Source organism: Podarcis muralis, chromosome 13 (assembly GCF_964188315.1).
Source record: "Podarcis muralis chromosome 13, rPodMur119.hap1.1, whole genome shotgun sequence".
NCBI lineage: Eukaryota > Metazoa > Chordata > Lepidosauria > Squamata > Lacertidae > Podarcis > Podarcis muralis.
The window spans coordinates 2166784-2193444 of record NC_135667.1 but is presented as its reverse complement, the minus strand read 5'-3'; the positions used below and the strand labels follow the sequence as shown (position 1 = coordinate 2193444).

At 50.6% G+C, this 26661-nt stretch overlaps 1 protein-coding gene across 3 annotated transcripts; it reads left to right on the top strand.

The window, feature by feature from the left end:
- The first annotated feature begins 4940 nt into the window (after positions 1-4940).
- SLC12A9 (solute carrier family 12 member 9) lies at positions 4941-25073 on the top strand. 3 transcript variants are annotated; one of them, XM_077916775.1, is made up of 14 exons: positions 4941-5226; positions 8337-8594; positions 8703-8837; positions 10429-10560; positions 11201-11491; positions 12512-12619; positions 12869-12980; positions 13947-14104; positions 14356-14438; positions 16254-16378; positions 17761-17953; positions 20105-20279; positions 21195-21341; positions 22357-25073. In XM_077916775.1, exons 1-14 carry the CDS (start codon positions 4956-4958, stop codon positions 23259-23261), a joined length of 3093 nt encoding a protein of 1030 aa, XP_077772901.1. In that variant the 5' UTR covers positions 4941-4955; the 3' UTR covers positions 23262-25073. The 3 variants fall into 3 exon arrangements, with proteins under 3 accessions (XP_077772901.1, XP_028607589.2, XP_077772902.1); XM_028751756.2 differs by having other exon boundaries at positions 5096-5207; XM_077916776.1 differs by lacking the exon at positions 4941-5226 and adding an exon at positions 5331-5527.
- Positions 25074-26661: the final 1588 nt, after the last annotated feature.

Here is a 26661-nt window from a genome sequence, read left to right as displayed (position 1 = left end):
GAGAAGAGCTGTTTTGGATTTTTAGAAGACAAAAGGAATTTCGGACAGTTTTGAGGCCTGGGGTGATTATGGAAGCCTGGGGTGATTTCAGACAGGATTTGGGTATCCTGTCCCTTTAATGGCAACCAAAACAAGGTGCTGGAGCGACTCCCCTAGGAAGAAAAGTCTGCAGCATTTGGGGTTTTTTTAGTTTGGAGAAAAGGCAAGCGAGAGGCAGTGTGAAATAAGTTTTCAAAATTATGCCTGGCCCTGAGAAAGCAGACGCAGAGAAAACGACTTCCTCCATTCTCTCAAAACACTGGAACATGTGAAAATCCAATGCAGCTGAATGTTGATTCAGGATAGATAAAGTCCTTCACATGGCACAGAGATAAACTGTGGAACTCCCTCCTGCAGCAGGCAGGGAGTGCCACCAACCTAAAGGTAAAGGGACCCCTGACCATTAGGTCCAGTCGTGGCCGACTCTGGGGTTGCGGCGCTCATCTCGCTTTACTGGCCGAGGGAGCCGGCGTCCAGCTTCCGGGTCACGTGGCCAGCATGACGAAGCCACTTCTGGCGAACCAGAGCAGTGCATGGAAACGCCATTTACCTTCCCGCCGGAGCGGTACCTATTTATCTACTTGCACTTTGAGGTGCTTTCGAACTGCTAGGTTGGCAGGAGCTGGGACCGAGCAACGGGAGCTCACCCCGTCACAGGGATTCGAACCGCCGACCTTCTGATCGGCAAGTCCTAGGCTCTGTGGTTTAACCCACAGCGCCACCCGCATCCCAACCTAGATGGCTTTAAAAGCGGATTGGGCAAATTTCTGGAGGAGAGGACTATCAATAGCTACTTGCCATGATGGCCAAACTTTGCCTGCACAGTTGGTGGCAGAGATGCTTCTGAACACCACTTGCTGGAAACTGCAGGAGGGGAGAGAGTTCGCTCTCATGCTCAAATCCTGCATGGGGGCCTCTAATGGGCATCTTGTGCTTGAACCCTCTTTGCTGATCGGCCGCGCCAGATATAGGATGGTGCGGGTGGTTCCCCTGCACAGGGTGTTGAGCCAAGTAGGCACAAAACAGAAGATCCACCATTAAGAAGATCCATTTTGGGGCACCAAATCTTGCCCTTGCGCAAGGCTCCATATTACGAAAGATTACCAAAGCCCACCCCCTGCTGGTCGGCCACTGTGAGAAGAGAATGCCGGCCTATTTTTGTGTTTTCCACTTTTTGGCTATTAAAATTCGTGCAGATGGCAGATGAAGATGATGGACTTTAGGGAGCTGGCTGATCTCACTGGGAGAATCCATGACCAGAAAGAAGAGGAATATCAATAAGATTGGAAGAAATTTAAAGATTATTTGAATATTGTAATATTAAAGATTAGTAGTTACTTGAAAGTACTAAATAGGCCTAGGATTAAATAAATTAATGCGATATAGAATGTTAAGAAAAGTTAAGAAATTTGATTATAATCGGAATATTGTTTTTTGAATAATGGCATTGGAACTGCTACATTCAGTTACAAGGAAATTCAGATGGAAGAGATTAGAGGAAGTCAAGTAATATGTTTATGAAGTTCGAAGCTTAATTAATTAACTTTTACTGTTTACGAGTTTGTGGTTATATTTTTGGTTATTATTTGTTATATTTGTTCTATTTCTTTTTTCTTTTCTTTTTGTTTCATTGGTTTTACAGTATGTGTTGTATTTGTTTGAAACTTAATAAATATTATTGGGGTGGGGGGAGAGAATGCTGGCCTAGATGGGCCCCCCAATAAGAGCAGCCTGGCTCTTACTGCATTCCTAAATTCTCCCCTTCTCCCTTTCATTAATCTGCAGAATGCATTATCCTGCAGAGTCGGACGCCCGGTGCAGTTATCTCGAAGGGCTGTTAGCAAGGCCACTGGGTTATCGCGGTATCTTATCCGTGGGGCAATTGGGCCTGCCTGTGGCTTGGCTCTTATCGCACTGGATTGATAACCTTGGCCAAGGCAACCGCATTGCAAGCCAAGGGGTGTGGAAGGCTGCAGCGGGCCTGGCCTGCAGGAGGCGCACAATCTCTTGCTGATCAGCTATGCAACGGACGCCAACAGGGCTGCAAACGAATCCATGCAACAGGGCGATGAATCCATCACACCCGCTTTCAATGGGGGTTTTGCTTGCATGCACAGTGGAAATCTCTGCATGCTCGATGGATAAACACACATTCCTGCGTGCCCCTGCAACCCCCCCCCCCCGATGAATAATATCTTCCTGGTAGATTTGATGCTGTGTGTAGTGTCACCTCCCCTAGCCTGAGGGCTGGTGGGAGTTGTAGTTCAAAAACAGAGGGCACCAGGTTGGGGGAGAGGCTAATTTAAGTGGTTTTGGCTGGGGCTAAGGCACTTTTTCGTTTTTAAATTCTGTCATGTGCACAATGGAGGAGTGTGTCTGTGGTTGTTGTTTAGTCGTTTAGTCGTGTCCGCCTCTTCATGACCCCCTGAACCAGAGCACGCCGGGCCCTCCTGTCTTCCACTGCCTCCCGCAGTTTGGTCAAACTCATGCTGGCAGCTTCGAGAACACTGTCCCACCATCTCGTCCTCTGCCGTCCCCTTCTCCTTGCGCCCTCCATCTTTCCCAGCATCAGGGTCTTTTCCAGGGAGTCTTCTCTTCTCATGAGGTGGCCAAAGTCTTGGAGCCTCAGCTTCAGGATCTGTCATTCCAGTGAGCACTCAGGGCTGATTTCCTTCAGAATGGAGAGGTTTGATCTTCTTGCAGTCCATGGGACTCTCCAGAGTCTCCTCCAGCACCAGAATTCAAAAGCATCCATTCTTCGGCCATCAGCCTTCTTTATGGTCCAGCTCTCACTTCCATACATCACTGCTGGGAAAACCAGAGCTTTAACCATACGGACCTTTGTTGGCAAGGTGATGTCTCTGCTTTTTAAGATGCTGTCTAGGTTTGTCATTGCTTTTCTCCCAAGGAGCAGGCGTCTTTTAATTTCGTGGCTGCTGTCACCATCTGCAGTGATCATGGAGCCCAAGAAAGTAAAATCTCTCACTGCCTCCATTTCTTCCCCTTCTATTTGCCAGGAGGTGATGGGACCAGTGGCCACGATCTTCATTTTTTTGATGTTGAGCTTCAGACCATATTTTGCGCTCTCCTCTTTCACCCTCATTAAAAGGTTCTTTACTTCCTCCTTGATTACATTTCATTCATTTCTTATATTCCGGCGCCGCTCACGAGAAGTCACAAAGCGGCTTACGTCCAATAAACGACAACATAGTAGCACATCACGACTGCGACGTAAATTATATAAAACAATTAATAAATCATCAGTATAAACAACCACCTTCTGCAAAACTCTACAAACAAAACAACTTAAAACATAAACAGTACAACCACAAGAAAAGTCCTGTTGTAAAACCCACAAAGCATTACAGCACTCATAATCCAGAAAGCAATATTAACAACATTGACAAACTAAGCGCTGCTGAATTCACACTCTCTCCCTCTCCCCACCCTCATGACTCATAGTGTCCACAGTCCATCGAAAAAACACCTTCCCATAATGGCTGCGGAAGCAACTTCCTGGATCTCTAGGTGCATTTCGTATTTTTTGTTTTTATTTATTTTATTTTAGTTTAGTTTTATTTTAGTTTTATTTTATTAATTTTCACATAAATTTTATTAATTTTCACATAAATATACATGAATTACATAACATACAAAAGAAAAAAAATCACTACAAATGAATAGAAACAATAAAGTAAGAAAAGATCAACAGACATTAACAAATACGATATATTACACTTACATGACAAATTAAAATATATAACTTCCAATAATTCTCATTATACTACTTATATTATCTGTATTCCTTGCACAGATTCATATTATTTTGTTTTGTGTATATATCCAATATTATATTTTATGCATTTCTTGCTTACCAGTATCACTCTATTTCTGCCAGTGTCTTATTGTTCATACAGTACGATTTTAGATATTCTTTGAATAGTTTCCATTCCGTATACTGTATACCTTTTGGTGCATTTTGAACTAACTGAGCATGCTGTGAATTGTAGTCCTAAACACCTGGAAGGCACCAGGTTGGGGGGTGGGGGAGAGGCTGAGTTAATAATAATAATAATAATAATAATAATAATAATAATAATAATAATAATAATTTTTATTTATACCCCGCCCTCCCCAGCCAAGGCCGGGCTCAGAGCGGCTTCCAAGCAATAATAAAAACAAGCTGAATGATTACAACTTAAAAACAAAATTAAAATATAACATTAAAATATTGAGACATTAAAATATTAAGTGGTTCAGGGGTCCCGTTATTAAGGATCCAAGTGCTGCTGGCTATCTTATTACGGCTATCAACCTTTAAGTGAATCACACATCAGTTTCCATGTGGAAACACCCACTAATGGCCGTAATCTCTGCAAGCGATAGAATGCGGTCAAATGGCGCAACTCTGGAGAGGGAAGTGAAAGGCTCCTTTGGGGAAGGAAAACCTTGAGCAGGACCTTGACGCCCCTTTAACCAAGAAAGGTTTTTTTGTGGGGGGGGGGGTTAGGGGGGGAGCAGAGCCCTGGAGGAATATCCTCCCCTCCCCTTTAAAAATACATCTGTTTCCCCCCACTTACCTGCCTGTATTTTATCACAAATATCCGGATAACCAGCTTTATACAGTATATATATATATATTTCTTGTGAATGTCAACAGCCTACGACAACCCTAGTTCGGTTTAGTTTTTATGCATTTGCCTACAAACAAAAACATCAAGTCTTTTTACATTTATCCTCCTTTATGCTCCATAGAGCCGTTTGTTTGTTGGTGTTGGTGTATTTAAAATGAAAACTCAATAAAAAAATAAAATAGTTTTTATGCATTTGACTATTTGGGTTATAATGGATAAAATTTAGCAAAAACACTCTTGAAAGAAATCTCTGTTGCCAGAGACTCAGGTCCCGGGTGACAAATGTTAGGAAGAAGGCGAACACGCAAACACCCGCCCTGGGTAGGCAGAGAACCAGCCCCAGGGCCGGCTTTTTCCAGCCACGCAACCCGCCCGTCCCCACCCAACTCTAAAGACACGTGTCTGCCCTTGCAAGAAATCCGGTTGCTGTGCCTACACAGGGCAGCCCGGGAAGGCAAGCCCTTTCCTTTGTCCCGGGGAGGCAAGAGGCGCGGCGCCCCATGGCCTCCCGGGAACACGCGTAACGTGAGAACGGTGGGTGACGCGGATCCGGGTTAGTGGGTCGACGCGTGTCAAGCCTGCCTGGCCTTTTTCTTTTTTTGAGGGGTGGGTTGCAGCTGCCTCCGCCTTCCTCCTCCTCCTCCTCCTTTTCCTCGCCGGCCAGCCGAGGCTCCTCCCGGGCAGGATCTGAGCTCACGGCGGCGGCGGCGGATGCAATCGCATCCCGGCAGGAGGAGGAGGAGGAAGCCGGGCCGGGCCGGTCACATGAAGAGCCCGTGACCCGCCCGGCGCTGGAGCCGGTCCGGCCCAAGCTCCATGTCGCCTCCCGGGGCTGCTGCAAAGGACGCGGCCAGGTCGGTGCCAGGCGGGGGGGCCAGGACGCCTGGGTCCCTCCGGGGTGGGGGGTGGGGTTGCAAGGAAGCGGGGGCCCCACCCACCCCCGGGGGATGGAGCCAGGACGCCTGGGTTCTTCGGGAGAGAGGGGGCGGGGAGGAGAAGGGCTGGGAGGGAGAGCTGAGGCTGGCTCGGACTCCTGGGTCCCTGTGAGGATCGGGTCCCCGTCTCAGCATCACCCCTGGGGCTGAGAAGGGGCCCCGCTGCGCCCCTTGGCTTGATGGGAAAATCTCTGCTCTCAGGATGCCCTTCCCAAATCTCCACCCCCCCCCCCCAGCTTGGTAAACCGGAATCCCAGGAGATTAACGGGGGGAATCCCAGGAGTTTAGGAGGGGACCACTCCTGATCTAGAGTCATGGATGCTTTTTAGCACATTTCTTTTTTTGGGGGGGGGGGTGTTACAAATTATTACCCGGTTTTCCTGTCCTCCCTCGTATCGTTTTTTTAACGGCGGTTGGCTGAACGCCCCTCTCCCCACCCTCCTTAAAAAAATTTAACCCACTGTTATTATGACTATTTTATTATTATACCCTATGTTATGCTATTCGTTGTTATGCTGCATAAACTACATTCTTCATATTGGGATCTTTGGATAAAGGGCGGTGTATGATCAATTGCCAACCTAGCAGTTCGAAAGCACACCAGTGCAAGCAGATAAATAGGTAACACTCCGGCAGGAAGGTGAACAGCGTTTCCATGCGCTGCTTTGGTTCGCCAGAAGCGGCTTAGTCCTGCTGGCCACATGACCTGCAAGCCGTACGCCGGCTCCCATGGTCAATAAAGCGAGATGAGCGCCGCAACCCCGGAGTCGGCCACGACTGGACCTACCGCTCAGGGGTCCCTTTATCAATTGAACAAATAATAATAATAACTTCTTTTTGTCCTGGTTGTGCAACAATAGACACATGGGCTCCTCTGAGCATGCACCGAATTCCTTATTCCGAAGGTGGTGGACTCCCCTTCCTCAAAGGTCAGACGGCCGCCTGTCAAGGGTTCTTCAGCTGCGATTTCTGCTTTGCGGGGGGTGGGCTGGGCTGGATGACCTTTGGGGGACCCTCAACAACAAAGCTATGATTCTGTGCTCACCGCTGAATGGTCCCAAAGAGGATCCACGAAGAGAGCTTGCTTCCATGCCAGTGGGTTGTGGGGCCCAGCAGTCCTCCCCAGCCCCCTAGGGACCCTCCCTGTTCCAGCACCTACCCCCCCCAACACACCTTTCCTTGAGGAACGGGCCTGTGTAGTTCAGGGGCAGAGCTCCTGCCTGGCATGCAGAGTTAACCTATGGAACTCACTCCCACAGGACGGAATCAGGGTTGGCCACTGACCTGCATGGCTTTAAAATGGGGTTTGGCAAATTCGCGGTGGAGCAGAGGGCTCTTGGCCTCAGATCCATAGAATCTTAGGATTGCCCAACCCGGAACTCGAACCCATGTCCCTGAGATTAAGAGTCTCATGCTGTACCGATTAATCCGTTCCAGACTTTTGAAAACAGCAGTGCAACGTGAATTTTACTTTCTAGTGAGACCATTGATCCCTAAACTGAAAGCAATAATCGGTGTACTGTGCTATAAAATAAACAAGGCAACATTGTAGATGACAGAAATTAAAATTATTATTTTTTCCTTACCTGCGCGGATGATAGTCATCGTTTGGTTGGGGGGCTTTTATCCATTTCCGCAGTCACACACAATCAATCAATTGGTAGCCGAACTGGGTTCCACACAGTCGCAAAAGACAAAATAACCAGAAAAGCCTCAAAAACAAAAGCGCAAAATAAACAGCGAAAACAAAAGCGCCAGAATTAATCCGTCCCGGGAGTCCGCTTGACTTCCGAAATGTTTGAAAACCAAGGCGCGGCTTCAGATGGGTGCAGGCGCCCAGGAAACAATAGCCGACAGCCGCATCGGACGTCCGGTTTTTGAAAAACGGAACTTCTGGGTTTTTGGCTTTGGGGAACCAAGGTACCACTGTAATGTACATCTGGTTGGCTAATGTGACAACAGGATGCTGGACTAAGATGGGCCATTGGCAAGAAGTTTCTTGCATATGTGGTGGACATGTTCCAAGTTTAAAGCCTTTTGGGATACCATATATAATGAATTGAAAAAGATATTTAAGTGTAATTTCTGCAAAAAACCAGAGGCTTTCCTGTTGGGGTTAATTGAGGAAATCCAAATGAAAGATGTAAATTTGTTCATGTATTCAACCCCTAACTCCTGGCCCAGAAATGGAAGCACCAAGAACTCCCCACATTGGAAGATTGGCAAGTAAAGATGGTCGAATACGTGGAGCTGGCGAAGCTGACGGGGAAGATTCGGAATGGCTGTGATGATTTGTTCCAAAAGGACCGGGGCAAATTTATACTCTATATGAAAGAAAATTGCAAACAGCTGAATAAGTTTGTAGGTTTAAGCTGAAATGTTTGGTAATGGGAAATTAAGGAGCTGATTTACTTAGAAGTAGGCGATTGTTAAAAGATTGATTTAAGGTAAAAAAGTGAATTTAGGAACGTGGAGAAATTGCTAATGAGATATGGAAGTCTGTTAGAGGGAAGGAAGGAGGTCGAAGCTTTATTTAAGCAATGTCTTAAGTTATTTTTTGATACTGAAATGTAATAAAATATGGAAAACTTAATAAAAATGATATTAAAAAATAATAATAAGATGGGCCATTCGTCTGATCCAGCGATTGGAGCTGATGGTTACAACTGCTGCAGCTAATATATATATCTCTCTTTCTCCCCATTCTTCCTGTTTTCTGCCCCCCTAGATAAAGCGGGGAGCTTGCGGCCCCCCCAGGCCATGTCTACAGAGAGCTCCCCTCTGCTCAGCTACCGGCTCTTCCGGGTCTCTAGCGAGTGCGAGATGCCGGGGGGCGGCCAGGAAGAGGCCCCCCTGGTGGTGGGGGTGGCGGGGTCAGCCACGGGGGGCTCCCACCATGACCCGGCCCGGCAGCTGTCGACGTTCTTCGGGGTCATCGTCCCCACGGTCCTCTCCATGTTCAGCATCGTGGTCTTCATGCGTGTGGGTGAGTCGGGCTCTGGGTTCGAGAGGCACCAAGGCGGCTGTCCTTCTCTGCACCCCCCCTTTTATAAAAAAACCCCCAAACCTGACCTTGATCTGTGTCTCCACGCAGGGTTTGTCATCGGCCACGCAGGCTTCCTGCAGTCTCTCCTTATGTTGGTGGTGGCCTATGTCATCATTTCCTTGACCGTCCTGTCCGTCTGCGCCATCTCCACCAATGGAGCGGTCCAGGCAGGCGGGGCTTACTGTATCCTTTTTTTGGGGGGGGGGGAATTCGACGCACTTTGGTTGCTCTTGGATGGAGCAAGGGGGGAGAGTGGGCGGGTAAGGTAAAGGTAAAGGTACCCCTGCCCATACGGGCCAGTCTTGCCAGACTCTAGGGTTGTGCGCTCATCTCACTCTAGAGGCCGGGGGCCAGCGCTGTCCGCAGACATTTCCGGGTCACGTGGCCAGCGTGACGAAGCTGCTCTGGCGAGCCAGTGCAGCACACGGAATGCCGTTTACCTTCCCGCTGGTAAGCGGTCCCTATTTATCTACTTGCACCCGAAGGTGCTTTCGAACTGCTAGGTTGGCAGGCGCTGGGACCGAAGGATGGGAGCGCACCCCGCCGCGGGGATTCGAACCGCCGACCTTTCGATCGGCAAGTCCTAGGCGCTGAGGCTTTTACCCACAGCGCCACCCGTGGGAGGAAGCAAAAAATAATAATATTTTTTTTTACCAAGTACCAAAACACAAGCAGTGAAACCCCACAGGCAGCTGATACATTGGGTATAAATATTCAATAATATACATATTCAATAATATCATATTCAGATCAACCATATGTACACTTCTATAAACCTTAACACTCCTCCCTCCACAAGGTTTATTTAACTTTTTAACATTTTAATTGCCCCAAATTGTTCAAACCTGCCCAAATAATTCAGTATCTTCTCAAACCAATCCTCCTCTTTCTCACTGGCCTTAAGCCCTTTCATTCTATGTATCTTCACAGTCAGGTATTCTAAAACTATAATCTTATTCAGTTTTTTCCTCCATTGTTTCACCCCTAGCTCTTCTGCATTTTCCCAATTACTCGCTATAACCTGCCTGGCTGCAATTACCATCACTTTTACCCATTTACATGCCTCTTTTGTTTTTTTCATCTATTCACGCGGCACACAGTTAAACTATGGAACTCCCTGCCACAGGAGGCAGCAATGGCCACCAACCTGGACGGCTTTAGGATTGGGTGAATTCATGGAGGAGGAGAAGGGCTGTCGGTGGCTGCTGGCCAGGATTTCTCTATGCCAGGCAAACTCGGCCCTCCAGATTGTTTTGAGACTACAATTCCCATCATCCCTGACCACTGGTCCTGTTAGCTAGGGATGATGGGAGTTGTAGTCCCAAAACATCTGGAGGGCCGAGGTTGAGGAAGCCTGCTCTACGCTCTGCCTCCACTTATCTGTGAGAACAGGATTCTGGAGTAGATGGGCCTGATCCCGCAAGGATTTAAAGAACTGGCAAGCTTTTTCCCAGCTCCCGAAGGTGGTGCATGTTGCTCTGAAACTCTTGGGACTACGATCAAAGTCCTGTTCTTTCTGCCCCCCCCCCTGAACTTGCTCCAACTCTGACCATCCCAGAAAGAGGCCCTTGAATTGTGGCCCGAATGGAGTCGGCCCTCGCTAGTTCCTGCTCCATGCCGCCTGGTAATTGGAGGTGGACTTCCCTTGTACATGGAGGCTCCACAGCTACGCTCATCCTCCGTGAGTTTGGGAGGGTGGCGGTTTCTCAACTTCTCCTCTTTCGAAACTTGGCCTTAACTGACAACCTTCTCCCCCCAACCCGGCCGCTTTCAGTCATGATCAGTCGGACCCTGGGCCCCGAATTCGGCGGCAGCATCGGGCTCATGTTCTACCTGGCCAACGTCTGCGCTTGCGGCGTCTATGTCCTTGGGCTGGTGGAAGCCATTCTGGACGACTTTGGAGCAGGTGGGTGTCAAGACAAGCGAGGGGTGTTTACCGTATTTTTCGCTCCATAAGACGCAACTGACCATAAGATGTGCGTAGTTTTTAGAGGGGGAATGGAAGGGAAAAAATATTATTTAAAGGGAGCGCTGAGCAGAGACTGTATGCACCCCAGGCTCTGCTCAGGGCTCCCTTTCACGAGCTGCGAGGAGGAGCGTGTGTGCGGCGCTTGCAGGCTTTCCCCAAGGAGGGAGAAGCCCCCGAGAGCCGCACACACGCTCCGCGCAGCTCTTTAAAGGGAGCGCGGCTACCCCAGGCTTTTGCCCAGAGGCTCCCCGTGCCCTGAAGAGGCTTCGCACGGCTAAGCCAGAAGCTAGAACAGCAAGAGGGACGCACACACATTTCCCCTTACTTTTTTAGGAGGGGAAAAGTGCGTCTTATAGAACGAAAACTACAGTATTTATGTCGTGCAATTTATATTCGGCTTGATTGGCGGGGGGAGAGAAACGACCTCGAAGCCGTTTACGAAAGAACAAAACGACGAGATTATCAGCTCAAATTCCTGCATCGCAGGGGGTTGGACTGTATGACCTTTGGGGATCCCTTACAAATTCACAGTTCTGTGATTCCTAACTTTCCTGCCTCCCTTCCCCAACGCCTGCAGACGGATCCGACCCTCCCGGGGCGAAGGCTCTCCCCCAGGGCTACCTGTACAGCTTCCTCTACGGCTCGGTCGTCCTTCTGGTCTGCCTCCTGGTCTGCCTGGTGGGGTCCCACATCTACTCCCGGGCGGCCTTCTTCATCTTCCTGGTGGTCAACGCTGTCCTCATCACCATCTTCGCCAGCTTCTTCGCCGTGTCGCCTCGGGAGATCGTGGTCTCCCGGGACGGGAACCACAGCTTCAACGCCTCCTTCACCGGGTTCAACGTCTCCACGCTCAGGGACAACATGTATGGTAAGGCTGTGGTGTGTGCAGAACGACCGAGGGAGGGAGGGCGCCCAGAGCAGAACTTCGCCAACCGGGCGTACGTACAGAGAGCTAAAAGCCAAAAGGAAACAAACAGAAACTCCTGCAAACTTTCTGAGCAACTGGGCAGGCGGAATGCCTTCCACAGATGCCAAAAGGATTATTTTTATTTTTATTTATTTATTTATTTATACATACATACATACATACATACATACATACATACATTCATACATACCCCTTCCATCTGGCTGGGCCACTCTGGGCGGCTTCCAACAAAAGATTAAAAATACATTAAAACATCAGCCATTAAAAACTTCCCTAAGCAGGGCTGTCTTCAGATGTCTTCTAAAAGTCGGATAGTTGTTTATTTCCTTGACATCTGCTGGGAGGGCGTTCCACAGGGCGGGCGCCACCACTGAGAAGGCCCTGTGCCTGGTTCCCTGTAACCTCACATCTTGCAGGGAGGGAACCGCCAGAAGGCCCTCGGAGCTGGACCTCAGTGTCTGGGCAGAACGATGGGGGTGGAGACGCTCCTTCAGGTCTAATGGACCGAGGCCATTTAGGGCTTTCAAGGTCACCACCAACACTTTGAATTGTGCTCAGAAACATCCTAGGAGCCAATGTAGGTCTTTCAAGACTGGTGTTATGTGGTCTCCCAGTCCCCCGTCTAGCTGCCGCATTCTGGATTAATTGCAGTTTCCGGGTCGCCTTCAAAGGTAGCCCCACATAGAGTGCATTGCAGTAGTCCAAGCGGGAGATAACCAGAGCATGCGAGACAGTCTGCGGGCAGGTAGGAAAGGAATGCAGCGAAGGTGCCAGACTGATATCAATGGGCAGGGAGTTCCAAAGTGTCATTGCTGCCACACTAAATGCCCAGGTTCTTGCAGATGCGGTGAGGGCATTGTTTGGCACAAGCGAAAGTGCCAGTCTCGCTGATCGAAGCAGTTATGCGGGCGCATACATTGTGTGTGTGTCTCCTACGAACACGCTTCTCTCCCTCCGCAGCCATGTACTCTCGCGATTACACCACCAACAACATCATGTCCTTCGCCACCGTCTTCGCTGTCATGTTCAACGGCTGCACGGGCATCATGGCCGGGTCCAACATGTCAGGTGAGGTTTTTGGAGGGTGGGCCGGGGCGAGGGGGCAGCAGGAGGTGGGTTTCGGGGGCGCATGCACTCCTTTCTCGTGGCTGGGCGCTTGGGACCCTGCGCCCATTTTGCAGGGAGAGTCATTTTTTAAAACGTAGTTTTGTTAATTTCCAATATATGACAAAAACGAGAGGGGTGGGGAATGCAAAACCAAAATCCCAACTTGCATTAAAGCGGCAGCTGTTTTCACCTCTCTTCTTTTAAAAACAGGGGAACTAAAAAACGCCAGCAGCTCCATCCCTAAAGGGACCATCATTGCTGTGGTCTACACTTTTGTCATCTATTTCCTCCTCTTCTTCATGACCAGCTTCACCTGTGAGAGGTGGGTGGTAGTTTATTTGCAAACTGGCTTCGATGGGTTTCAACGATCGAGCGGCGTATGGACTTTATGAAATGAAATAAAGCAAATAAATGTTTTGCTAGGGGCAGGTCCCGCTAATATCTCTTTACCCTCCAACAAATGATAAATCCCCCCTCCCTTTACACCTTACTGACCCCCTTCCCTATCTCCCGCACAGCTCACCCCAAGCCCCTCCCTTCCCCAAGCCCCACCCCTTTTCAGGACTGGGAAGAGCTTCACAGAACCTGTCCTCCCTCCCCATTAAACAGCTCGCTTGGGCCTGCCTGAGGTTCCTCGCACTGCAGTTGGCATGGCCTCATGTCAACTGCAGAGCGTGACGACACCCTTCATTTCTACATATATAGGAAGAAATTCCTGTCCCAACTGCACTGCCGGCCAATTAGGTTTCAAAGTGCTGGTTTTGACCTAAAAAGCCTTAAATGGCTCAGGGCCGCAATACCTCAAGGACCGCCTCTCCCCATATGAACCGACCCGGACCCTGAGATCATCTTCCGAGGCCCTCCTTCCTTCCCCCCCTCCCAAGAGGTCCAGGGGGGTGGCAACAAAAGAAGGGGCCTTTTCTGTGGTGGCTCCCCATTTGTGGAATTCTCTCCCCGGGGTGGTTCAGCTGGCAGCTTCATTATATATCTTTAGGCGCCAGGCAAAAATGTTCCCCTTCAACCATGGCATTTTAGGTGTGTTTGTGAGTGGGTGGGATATCGTTTTCTTTGTGTTCTATTGTGAATTTTGCATTCTCATTTTATATTTTTATGTTGTGAGCTGCACTGTGATCAATACAGTGAAGGCACTAGCCTGGTGTCAATAGGCAGGGAGTTCCAAAGTCTAGGTGAAAGTTTGATTTCTTACAAAGGCGGAATGGGCATTGTGTGGCACTTGCAACGGCGCCAGTTCTGCTCTTGTGTTCTTACGTATTGGACTACCCTGCAGGGCTCTGCTGAAGGGGGACTATGGCTTCTTCCGGGCTATCAATGTATGGCCCCCCTTTGTGTTGATCGGCATCTACTCTGCGTCGCTCTCGGCATCAATGAGCAACCTCATTGGCGCGTCGCGGATCCTCCACGCCCTGGCAAAGGACGACCTGTTTGGTGAGTCCTTCCACTCCAGAAAAATCCCTTTACATGAGTGTAGGGGGGACCCATAGCTCTCCGGGTGCCGCTGCGCTACAACTCCCACCGGGCGCTACAACTCCCACCGTCGTCCCTGCCCGTTGGCCGTGGTGGCTGAGGGGAGTTGGCAGTCCAGAAACATCTGGAGAGGATCCACAGGCGTTCCCTGCCTCGTCTCCCCAAGCCCGCCTTCCCTCGCCGAAGATCCCATTGTTGCCTTTTCACGACAGGAATCGTCCTGGCTCCGGCGAAGATTGTTTCCAAAGGGGGCAACCCGTGGGTGGCCGTCCTCTACACCTGGGCGCTTGTGCAGGTACGTTCTCCTCTTTTCCTCCTTCGCCTTCCACCCTGTGCCGCTCAGGGGAACCTCAGAGCTGCTCTGTCCCTGCCAACATCGGAAAATGAGAAAACGGAAGGGCATAGATCATGGGTAGGCAAACTCAGGCCTGGGGGCCGGATATGGCCCAATTGCCTTCTAAATCCGGCCCGCAGTCTGGGAATCAGTATGTTTTTACCTTCCCCCCCCCTCCGGCCTTCAGAAGATGTCCAGGAAGGCCGGCGGGGGCCGAAAGGCTTTGCTCCCCACCGCCAGCATTTTAAAAGCGGTCCGGGATAGCAGGGAAGCGCTTCCCGCTATCCCGGACGGCTTTTGAAGGCAGGCGGGGGGGGTGAGCAAAGACTTTTGCCCCCTGCCGGCCTTCAGAAGAGGTCCTGGACCTCTTCTGAAGGCCGGCGGGGGGCAAAAGTCTTTGCTCCCCCCTGCCTGCCTTCCCGGGGGCTTTTAAATCGCCCTGGACAACGGAGAAGTCCTCCGCTGTCCCGGGTTTTTTTTAAATGCTGGGGGTGGGAAGAAAAGCCCTTGTCCCCCCCCCCCCCCGCCTTCAGAAGAGGTCGGGGGACAGACTGTCCCCGGACCTGGTCTGAAGGCAGTTTCCATAGGAACGCATTGATTGATTTTCAATGCATTCCTATGGGAAACCGTGCTTCGCAAGACGAAAAACTCGCAAGAAGAAAAAACTTGCGGAACGAATTAATTTCGTCTTGCGAGGCACCACTGTATTTAAAATGCATCTCTGGGTTATTTGTGGGGCATAGGAATTTGTTCATTTTTATTTTCCCCCCAAAATATAGTCCGGCCCACCACAAGGTCTGAGGGACAGTGGGCCAGCCCCCTGCTGACCCCTGGCATAGATGCTGAAGGGCAAGACAGGGGAGCAGCGGTCCTAGCTGTTATAGAGTTATAGAGTGAGGTGGCCTTTGAGCAAAGGATTAAAAATATATAAACTAACCTGGAGCCTTCCAGGTGGTGTGGACTACAGTTCCCATCAGGTTTCTTGGGAGCTGTAGTCCAAATCAACTGGATATCAATAATAATATTATAATAATTTATTATTTATACCTCACCCATCTGGCTGGGTTTTCCCAGCCGCTCTGGGCAGCTCCCAGCAGAATACAGTGGTACCTTGGGTTACATACGCTTCAGGTTACAGACTCTGCTAACCCAGAAATAGTGCTTCAGGATAAGAAGTTTGCTTCAAGAGAAGAACAGAAATTGTGCTCCGGCGGCGCGGTAGCAGCAGGAGGCCCCGTTAGCTAAAGTGGTGCTTCAGGTTAAGAACAGTTTCAGGTTAAGTATGGACCTCCGGAACGGATTAAGTACTTAACCCAAGGTTATTATAAAAACATGATAACACATCAAACGTTAAAAACTTTCCCAAACATGGGTGGCTCCAGAGATTGACTGGTATGATAGGATCATTTTTATCCTGCCTTTTGCCGGCTCGCAGTTGTAAGAGCGTAAGAGACCTGCGGGTACAGGGCGGTATACAAAATTAATAAATAATAACAATAATAATAATAATAATAATAATAATAATAATAATAATAATAATAATAGCATTCTGGATCAGGCCAGTGGCCCACCTAGTCCAGCGTCCTTTCCAGTGGGAAAGCCGTGAGCGGGACTCACAGCAAACGATAAAAGAATAAATTGGTCCCGAGGACCCAGTGAACCCCAATAAGTGATGCCAGGAAGGGGGCACGGGCAGTGCCAGAGCCAGGACAGGGTTTCCTGCCCCATAGCTGGAGCCCCCTCGCTGACTCTTTTTCCGCTCGGTGTCTCTCCCAGCTGGTCCTCTTCGTCGGGAAGCTGAACACCATCGCCAGCATCGTCACCGTCTTCTACCTTGTGGCCTATGCCGCCGTGGACCTGGCCTGCTTGGCGCTGGAGTGGGCCTCCGCGCCCAATTTCCGGTGGGTGTGGTGTCCCGGGAGGGGGTGGAGCCGGGCCGCTTTGGGGAGAGGGGAGGGGCGAGGCAGCAAGTCGTCCTTTCTGACGGATACGCTGCTCTGAACCCGCAGTCGGAACCTGAGTTGGGGGTCCTGCTTCTGCCGGAGGGACGCACTACATTTGGGGGGGGAGGGATATTCCGGTGGTGGGAGGGGCCAGAGGGCAGGGCAATGGGTGTGCATTTTGACCTTTGTAACAGACACGCTTGCGCACTCTTCCCTGTTCAGGCAAGCGAGAGGCATCATTGCAGTTCAAGGCCAGGTGTGCAAAGTAGGAGCAGAGAGGGGTGTGGCCTGGGTGTTGAGAGTGTGGCTGAGAAAGGGGTGTGGCCTGTGCTGAAAAGGGGTGTGGTTGAGGGAGGGGAGTGGCCTAGTGTTGAGGGTGTGGCCTAGGTGGAGGTGGGTGGGGCCTGGGTGAAGATGTGGCTGAGAAAGGGGTGTGGCCTGTGCTGAAAGGGTTGTGGTTGAGGGAGGGAGTGGCCTAGTTGGAGAGGGGTGGGGCCTAGTGTTGAGGGTGTGGCCTAGGTGGAGATGGGTGGGGCCTGGGTGGAGAAGATGTGGCTGAGAAAGGGGTGTGGCCTGTGCTGAAAGGGGTGCGGTTGAGGGAGTGGCCTAGGTGGAGAGGGGTGGGGCCTTGTGTTGAGGGTTTAGCCTAGGTGGAGATGGGTGTGGCCTGGGTGGAGAAGATGCAGCTGAGAAAGGGGTGTGGCCTGTGCTGAAAAGGGTGTGGTTGAGGGAGGGGAGTGGCCTAGGTGAAGAGGGGGGCCTTGTGTTGAGGGTGTGGCTTAGGTGGAGATGGGTGTGGCCTGGGTGGAGAATATGTGGCTGAGAAAGGGGTGTGGCCTGTGCTGAAAGGGTTGTGGTTGAGGGAGGGAGTGGCCTAGTTGGAGAGGGGTGGGGCCTAGTGTTGAGGGTGTGGCCTAGGTGGAGATGGGTGTGGCCTGGGTGGAGAAGATGTGGCTGAGAAAGGGGTGTGGCCTGTGTTGAAAGGGGTGTGTTTGAGGGAGAGGAGTGGCCTAGGTAGAGAGGGGTGGGGCCAGAGCAGAGAGGGGTGTGGCCTGGATGTTGAGGGTGTGGCTGAGGAAGGGGTGTGGCCTTGTCTGGAAGGGGTGTGTTTGAGGGAGAGGAGTGGCCTAGGTGGAGAGGGGCGTGGCTAAGGGATGGGTGTGGCCAGGGCAGAGAGGGCATAGCCGAGGAAGGGGCGTGGCTAGGGTAAGGAGGATATATCACTGAGGGCCAGATGGGGAGGTGTGGGGGGGCCACATTTGAGCGTCCCCATCCTCACTGTCAGACTCTGTACTGAGCGCACCCCCTGTCTGCCTCCCCTCTTTCCCCCCCTCCCCCAGCCCCACCTTCCAGGTGTTTTCGTGGCACACCTGCCTCCTGGGCATCGTCTCCTGCCTGGTGATGATGTTCCTGATCAGTGCGGCTGGCGCCTCTGGCAGCCTGGGGCTCATGCTGCTGCTCCTGGGCTTCATCCACCTGCGCTCCGCCGCTTCCTCCTGGGGCTACATCAGCCAGGCCCTCATCTTCCACCAGGTACCCTCCTTACACCTGCGGACAGTCTAAACTCCCAGCACACGTTGCTGCCTCTAGCCCATAACCGTTGCAGAGATTTTGCTCTGTCACCTGTTACCTGGCTCAAGTTTACTCGTTTTTAAGACTTGAGATGCCATCATGGGCCTTCTGTATGCGGAGCAACTGCTCTGCCCAATAGCCAGTGGTGGTGGTGTTGCATAGCGGTTAGAGTTTCAGTCTAGGATCTGGGAGAGATGAGGGTTCAAATTCCGCCATAAAGCTCACTGGGCGTGACCTGGGAGGCCAGACACTCAGCCTAGCCCACCTCACAGGGTTGGTGTGAGGAGGAAATTGGGGTGTGGAGGGAACTTAGCATGCCATCTTGAGCTCCTTGGAGATAGAAATGCAAGAAATAAAAATAAATGCAATCAAAATAAATAAATGCAATCAAAATAAATTAATTCGGGGGCAGAGGGAGCTGCCTTGCACTGAGTCAGAACACAGGCCCGCCTCCTTCAGTGCTGTCTGCACAGACTGGCAGCAGCGGCTCTGTGGGTCTCAGACACAGGCCCTTCCTGATCCTCACTTGGCGATGCTGGGGGTTGAACATGAGACCTTCTGGAGGGAGCAGTGGCAAGTAGCCACATTCGCCCGGTGCACCTAAAACACTAAGGCACCGATTTAAACTGTCATGGCTTCCCCCAAAGGATTCTGGGAGCTGTGGCTTGTCCAGAGTGCTGAGATTTCTGAGGAGACCCCTTTATTCCCCTCACACAGAGCACTATATAGTGCTGTTTTTCTAGAAAAAAAGAGGCGCTGGAACTTGCCAAGAACACCTCCCTTGTTCTCTCAAGGATGGCAATGGCGCCTACATGAGAGGGGCCAGAACTGATTTCCGGCAAGTTCCGTGTGAAAAAGAAGCCCTGGATACATCTAGGCAGTCATGGCTTCCCTCAAAGGATTCTGGGAACTGAAGTTTGTGAAGGGAGCTGAGAGTTGTGAGGAGACCCCCTTATTCCCCTCACAGAGAGCACTATGGTGCCCCATTGAACAGTCATGGCTTCTCCCAAAGGATTCTGGGAGCTGTGACTTGTTCAGATTGCTGAGATTTCTGAGGAGATCCCTATATTCCCCTCACAGAGAGGACTATGATGCTCCTTTGAACAGTCATGGCTTCCCCTAAAGGAAGAGACCCCTAGTCCCATCACAGAGCTCACTGTGATACCACTTTAAATGGTCATGGCGTCCCACAAAGTATTCTGGGAGCTGTACTTTGTTAAAGATGCTGAACGTTGTGAGGAGACCCGCTATTCCCCTCACAAAAGCGTACTACAGTATACCACTTTAAACAGTCATGGCTTCCCCCAAAGGATTCTGGGAGCTGTAGCTTGTGAAGGGAGCCGAGAGTTGTGAGGAGACCCCCTTCTTCCCCTCACAGAGCACACTATAATGCTAGTTTGAACAGTCATGGCTTCCCCTAAAGGATTCTGGGAGCTGTGGCTTGTTAGAGGCGCTGAGATTTCTGAGGAGACCCTTTTATTCCCCTCACAGAGAGCACTATGGTGCCCCTTTGAACAACCATGGCTTCCCCCAAAGGATTCTGGGAGCTGAAGTTTGTGAAGGGAGCCGAGAGTTGTGAGGAGACCCCCTTCTTCCCCTCACAGAGCACACTATAATACTAGTTTGAACAGTCATGGCTTCCCCCAAAGGATTCTGGGAGCTGTGGCTTGTTCAGAGCATAGCTGTCAACTTTTCCCTTTTCTTGCAAGGAATCCTATTCGGAATAAGGGAATTTCCCTTAAAAAAAGTGAAACGTTGACAGCTATGGTTCAGAGTGCTGAGATTTCTGAGGAGAGACCCCTTTATTCCCCTCACAGAAAGCGCTATGGTGCCCCTTTGAACAACCATGGCTTCCCCCAAAGGATTCTGGGAGCACTGCTTCATTAAGGGTGCTGAGGGCTGAGACCCCCTATTATTCCCCTCGCAGAACGACAATTCCCTGGGGGAGACAGATTGGTGGTTAAACTGCTCTGTTGGGAGCTTTGGCTGGGGAGGGCGGGATATAAATAAAATTTTATTATCATTTTTTATTATTATTATCAGGGAGCTGTCCTCCACAACTCGACGGCTACCCCTCCACCTTCTCACTTTCCCCCTTTTCCACCGAAACAGGTCCGGAAGTATCTGCTCCTCCTCGACATACGGAAGGACCACGTCAAATTCTGGCGGCCCCAAATCCTCCTTATGGTGGCCAACCCCCGGGGCAGCTCCCAGCTCATGAAATTCATCAACCACCTCAAGAAAGGGGGCCTCTTTGTCCTGGGGCACGTGGAGATCGGGGACCTGGGTAAGAGGGACACCCGGAGGGCAGACGTCCAGACCGCTCCCCAAACCAACGGCAAGGAAAAGCTGGTCCTACGCTTGCTCAGCGCTGCGGTTCTGTGAATCCGGCCCCCAGTTGCCCTACAGGCATAGAGCCTCAGTGAAGGACCTGTGGCATGCTAGGCATTGTAGATTTATAATAATAATACTAAAAAACACAATGAAACATCAGACATTAAAAAATTCCCTAAACGGGGCTGCCTTCAGGTGTCTTCTAAAAGTCAGGTAGCTGTTTATTTCCTTGAAATCTGATGAGAGGGCAGGTGCCACCACCGAGAAGGCCCTCTGCCTGGTTCCCTGCAACCTCGCTTCTCTCAGGGAGGGAACCGCCAGAAGGCCCTCGGAGCTGGACCTCCGTGTCCGGGCTGAACGATGGGGTTGGAGATGCTCCTTCAGGTCTACTGGGCTGAGACTGTTTAAGGCTTTAAAGTTCAGCACCAATGCTTTGAATTGTGCTCGGAAACGTACTGGGAGCCAATGTAGGTTTTTCAGGACTGGTGTTACGTGGTCTCCCAGTCACCAGTCTAGCGGCCGCATTCTGGATTAGTTGTAGTTTCCGGGTCACCTTCAAAGGTAGCCCCACGTGGAGCACATGGCAGTAGTCCAAGCGGGAGATAACCAGAGCATGCACCACTCTGGCCAGAACAGTCTGCGGGCAGGGAGGGTCTCATCCTGCGCACCAGATGGAGCTGGTAGACAGCTGCCCTGGACACAGAACTGACCTGCGCCTCCATGGACAGCGGTGAGTCCAAAACGACTCCCAGGCTGCGCACCTGGTCCTTCAGAGGCCTTGCTGCCTCTAACTGGCTCCATTCTCTTCTCTTCCGTCTCCCTCCTGTTGATAACTTACTGCCTGCCTTTTGTGATTTTCCCTCTGCAGACACGATGCCCTCCGACCCCATCCAAGCCCACTACAATTTCTGGCTGAGCCTAGTGGACAAGCTGAGCATCAAGGCGTTCGTCGACCTCACCCTCTCGCCTTCGGTCCGCCAAGGGACACAGCACCTCCTCCGGATCACTGGCTTGGGTGAGGAAGGGAGGGGCAGAGAGAGAGAGAGAGAGAGAGAAGCCCCAGGATGACCTGGGTCTCTAGTCTACTCACCTGCAGAACCACATAATAATAATAATAATAATAATAATAATAATAATAATAATAATAATAATAATAATAATAATATCCCGCCCATCTGGCTGGGTTTCCCCAGACAGTCTGGATGACTTCCAACAGAACACTAAAATCAGAATAAAACATCAAACATTAAAAACTTCCCTAAACAGGGCTGCCTTCAGATGTCTTCTAAAAGTCAGGTAGCTTTTTATTTCCTGGACATCTGATGAGAGGGCGGGTGCCACCACTGAGAAGGCCCTCTGCCTGGTTCCCTGCAACCTTGCTTCTTGCAGGGAGGGAACCACCAGAAGGCCCTCGGAGCTGGACCTCAGTGTCCAGGCTGGATGATGGGGGTGGAGACACTCCTTCAGGAATACTGAATAATTAATAATAATTAAATAATTAATACAATATACTCCCACAGAGACTACCTTACATTGCGTTTAAAACCAAAATCGCCTTTGGGTAGAAACTGTTTCTCAGGCAGCTAGTCCTAGTCTTAATAACCCTGGACCTTCTTCCAGAAGGCAGAAGCTGAGAGAGATCATTTCCGGGGTGAGCACTATCCTGCGCTATCTCTGCCGCTTTCTTACGGCACCTGGAAGCATAGATTTGATCCAGGGTGGGAAGAGCGCACCCAATTATTCTCTCCTCAGTCTTTACAACCCTGGACAGCATTGGCTTTTCCCCTGACCGTGCCGCTCCCAAACCACACACACAGACCATAAGTTAATACACTCTCCACAGTACAGTGGTAAAATGTCATCAAACAGCTCCTTTGAGAGATTGTTTTTCCGGAGGATTCTCAGAAAATATAACCTCTGCTCTGCTCCATCTTTTCCCCTCCATCTTTGAACCTGGCGAGGTGTCTTGTCTCCCAAGCCCACCAAATTGACATTACTTTGCTTGCGTGTGTGTGCCTTTTCCTCCGCAGGAGGGATGAAACCCAACACTTTGGTCCTCGGCTTCTACGACGACTGCGTCCCGGAGGATTACTTCCTGCAAGACCCGGCCTTCAGCCAAGCGCGGGAGAACGACGAGTTCGGCGTGGACCTTCCGGCCCTCCAGGCCCACTTCCCGCCGGTGAGGGAGGCGGAGAGCCAGCGGGCCTTGAGACCCTCCGAGTACGTGGCCATCATCTCCGACGCGGTGAAGATGCACAAGAACGTCTGCCTGGCGCGCTACTTCCACCTGCTGGAGAAGGACCTGCCGCCCTCGTCTTCGTCGACCTCTTCCAAGCGGCGCTTCGAGGGCCGCTACATCGACGTGTGGCCCCTCAACCTCCTGCGCCCCAACTCGCCCACCTACGTGGACATCTGCAGCCTCTTCCTCCTGCAGATGGCCTGCATCCTCACCATGGTCAGCTCCTGGAAGGCCGCGAGGCTCCGCATCTTCCTCTGCGTGGAGTCGGGAGACGTGGGTTGGGTCAGCAAGGAGGAGAAGCTGAGGGAGCTCTTGACCAAGCTGAGGATCAAGGCCACCATCAAGATCGTCACATGGGACCAGGTGGTGGCCCTCCACGGCCACCCCCAGCATGCCGCGGGGCCCCAGGGGGACCCCGAGAGGTCGGACCTTCCCTCCGGGGCCGAGAAACCGGCGAGAGAGACCTACCTGAACGCCGCCACCTTCCAGGTGACCGACGAGTATTTGGCCTCCGTCAACGACCTGCTCTTGAAGCAAGGGGGGCAGACGGCCGTGCGCTTCCTCTACCTCCCGCGCCCCCCGGCCGACACCTCGCAGTACGAGCGCTACCTGGAGCAGCTGGCGATCCTGACCACAGACCTGGGGCCCACTCTGCTCATCCACGGCCTGACGCCCGTCACCTGTACGGAGCTCTGAGGAGGACCTGGGGTTTGGCGGGGGCAGAGGGGTGGAAATTCTAGGTGGTTTTGTTTCTGTTTCTGTTTTTTTTTACAAAAGAAATAAGGTGCCTTGTCTCTCGAGAGTGAAGTGAGTGGTGAGAAAATTTGCCCTGGTGGTTTTGGAGAGGTGCCTTTGGGAAGGGGCAGAGAGGACCTTGCAAGTCCCGGGTAGATTTTGGGAGTCTTGAGTGAAGGCCCAGCAAGCTTGAAGGGGGCGAAGAGAGAGGTTGGGCGGGGGCTGCTGCTTTTTATGTTTTTAAGGAGAGGGGCTCCCCTGCACAGACACACACGGTTCGGGAATGCCTTCATAGCCGCAACATGTAGCAGAGGCCTTGGACCATCAGAATCTGGTAGACAGGGCAGTTCTTGCACGTATATATTTCCCTTGCAACCTGTCCTTTGCAAACTGCTCCATCAGGATTCATATGAGACGCACAGACTGGTTTGCCATGGATTCTTCTCCCACACAGACACCTCCTCCTCAGGGAAAACGAAGGCAGTGCCCCAACACTAGCAATAGGGTGGCCTTTTTGCTGCTTGGCTCGAAGATTTGCTCCTTCAGTTTGTAGCCTTACTCCTGAAATTAGAAACGGTGGATTGGGCCCCCAGTCCACTTGTTCAGCGCATGCTACCTTGACTCTGGGGCCACATTCGCACCATTTAAACCGCGGTGATATCACTTTAAACAGGTATGGCTTCCCCGGAAGAATCCTGGAATCTGCAGTTTGTTAAGGGAGTTGTTGGGAAACCCCCTATTACACACACACACACACACACACACACACACACACACACACACGAGCTTCAGTTTTAACAATCGGCCCCTCTTCCCAGGGAACTCTGGGAGTTGTAGCCCTGGGAGAGGGAGATCAACAGCTCTCAGCACCCTTAAAAAAAACTACAGCTCCCAGAGTTCTTTGGGGGAACCCATGACTGTTTAAAGTGGGGTTTTTTGTGTTTTTAGCTGCCCGGTGCGAGTGTGGCCCGAGACCCGAACACAGAAGTTACTTGACACTTTTCCGACTTCCACAAGGCATCGTTTGAATGTGTGGGTGTGTATGTGTGTTAAGGGGTCTCTCTAGGACACTAGGTCAGCCCCGCGACCCAGACTACTGGAAGGGTGGTCCCCTGCCATCGTTTTAGAGGCCATGTCCCTTTCAGGACGAAGGTGAAACTTCTTCCTTACACATGAATCTAGACCCTGAGGATACTTCCCTCATTCCCTCATTCCCTTTGATAGCTGCCATATTGCTTTGTTTGCCCTCCCCGTTTTAAAAGTCATTCCTCACCTTCCCCCAACCTGGCGCCCCCCCCCCGAATATTTTGTAGTATATCTCCAGCCAGGAGCTGTAATCCAAAACCTCTGGAGGATGCTGTAAGTTAGAAAAGGCTTTCGACTGTGTTGAGTGGAAGATGAGCTTCGTTCATTACATTCCCCAGACAGGGGGGTCCGTCTCCCCCATCCCTGCCATTAACCCAGCTAACCATAGAGAACAGGCTATTTTTAAAACGAGTTGTTCCTAAATCAGGACTCCCCAAATATTTCCTAACACCCTCGTTGCCCCAAAGGTGCTTCTACTAATTGTTTACTGGCCGACTTAAATGTTTTATTTTTTTGTGCCTCTTTAGCTGGACAGCCACTGGGGTGGGGGTGTTTGTGGTCCCCCTTTTGGGGGCTAAATATGTGCTTTTGGGTACTAACACTAACAGGGCTTGAGGGGGGAGAGGAGAAGTGGGGTGATTTCTACTTTTTAGTGACCGCTGCAATAAAAGTGAAAGTGCAAGAACAGATGGCGCGTTGTTGTGTGTGGGGTTTTTTTTGGGGGGGATGAGGTCTTTGGGGACGCCTCTTCTCCAAAGTGGGTCTGATCCGGGGGTGATGGACCAGGAGCAAGACTTTGGGGTCGCAACAGACGGTTTGATGATGTCGACCCAGAGTGTGGCGGCTGTGAAAAATGCAAATTCCATGCTAGGGGTTGCTAGGAAGAAAGGGAGTGAAAATAAATCTGCTGATACCATAGTGCCATTATAGAAATCTGGTGTGTGGCCGCATTTGGAGTCCTGTGTGCACTTCTGGTCGCCTCACCTCAAAAAGGATATTGTAGGGTTGGAAAAAGTTCGGCAAATGACCACCAGAATTGAAATATATTCTGGGAGCTTTGGCTTCTTAAGGGTGCCAAGGACTGTGTGGAGGCGCCCGCCCCCCACATTTCCACCCCAGAGCTACGATTCCCAGAGTGGTTTAATAGCCAATCCCTCTTCCCAGGTGAAATATACTCGGAGTCGAGAGTGGATTTCATGCTCTTTATTCAGCTCATAGTGGTGAGGAGGAATGGAAGTTCCCCCAGAATGTCTGCTTTATATACATTATTTACACAATGGGCCCCATGTGATTGGCTAGTTCCGGGATTCTCCTGTAGGCCAATCAGGTTGCAGATTCACTTCCACCTGGAGCTGGATTGGGTGGCTCCTGTGGACCTATCAGACTGCTGCATTCTGAATCCTATTCTAGGACCAATCAGACGGCTGCATTCTGGATCCTATTCAACTCAGTACATAACAAAAATGATCAAAAGGCTGGAGCAGCTCCCCTATGAAGAAAGATTGCAGTGTTTTGGCTTTTCGGTTTAGAGAAAAGTCGAGGAAGAGGTGGCATTATAGAAATTTATGAAATAATGCATGACATGGAGAAAGAGGGGACAGAGAAACGTTTTCCACCCTTGGATCCTTTTCACTCCTTTTTTTCACTTCCATGCCAACCGGCATTATAAAAATAACATGGATCAAACCTGACCCCGTCCCTTCTCAAACAGTATTTCAGGATTCCTATTATCACGGAGTTGTAGAGTTGGAAGGGAACCCCAGCGGTCATCTAGTCCAACCCCCGATAGTTTTTTTCAAAATGCAATATATTATACAAACAGGATACAGAATCTTATATTTAACGTGTAATCAAATTACTTTACTAATTAGATCTACGCTGCATTTCCCCCCTTAATTTATTTGAGATGGACTAATCTTTATTATTATTATTATTTTTAAATATTTTTTATTAAGGATTTTCTTGTTTTACAGATGGACTACTCTTTATAATACAAGGGATTTGCAGGGCAGAATTATTATTTTTTAAGTCGTGTTTTCCACATGAAATAAATCAAGAGTTGAATTAGAGATATGAGGACTTCTCTCTTAGTTGCCACCTTTTCTGTTGTTGTTGTTGTTTGGCTATAATGTCTCGGATATAATGAAATCTTGGGTTTCTCCATTGCTTCTCTAAAGACAACTAGTAAGCCAATGGGTTCCCGCCTTTGGCACTTGAATGGCGCCTCTACCCTTTTCCTATCTCGTGGGTGCAACGCACAGAGGGCGTTTCAGCA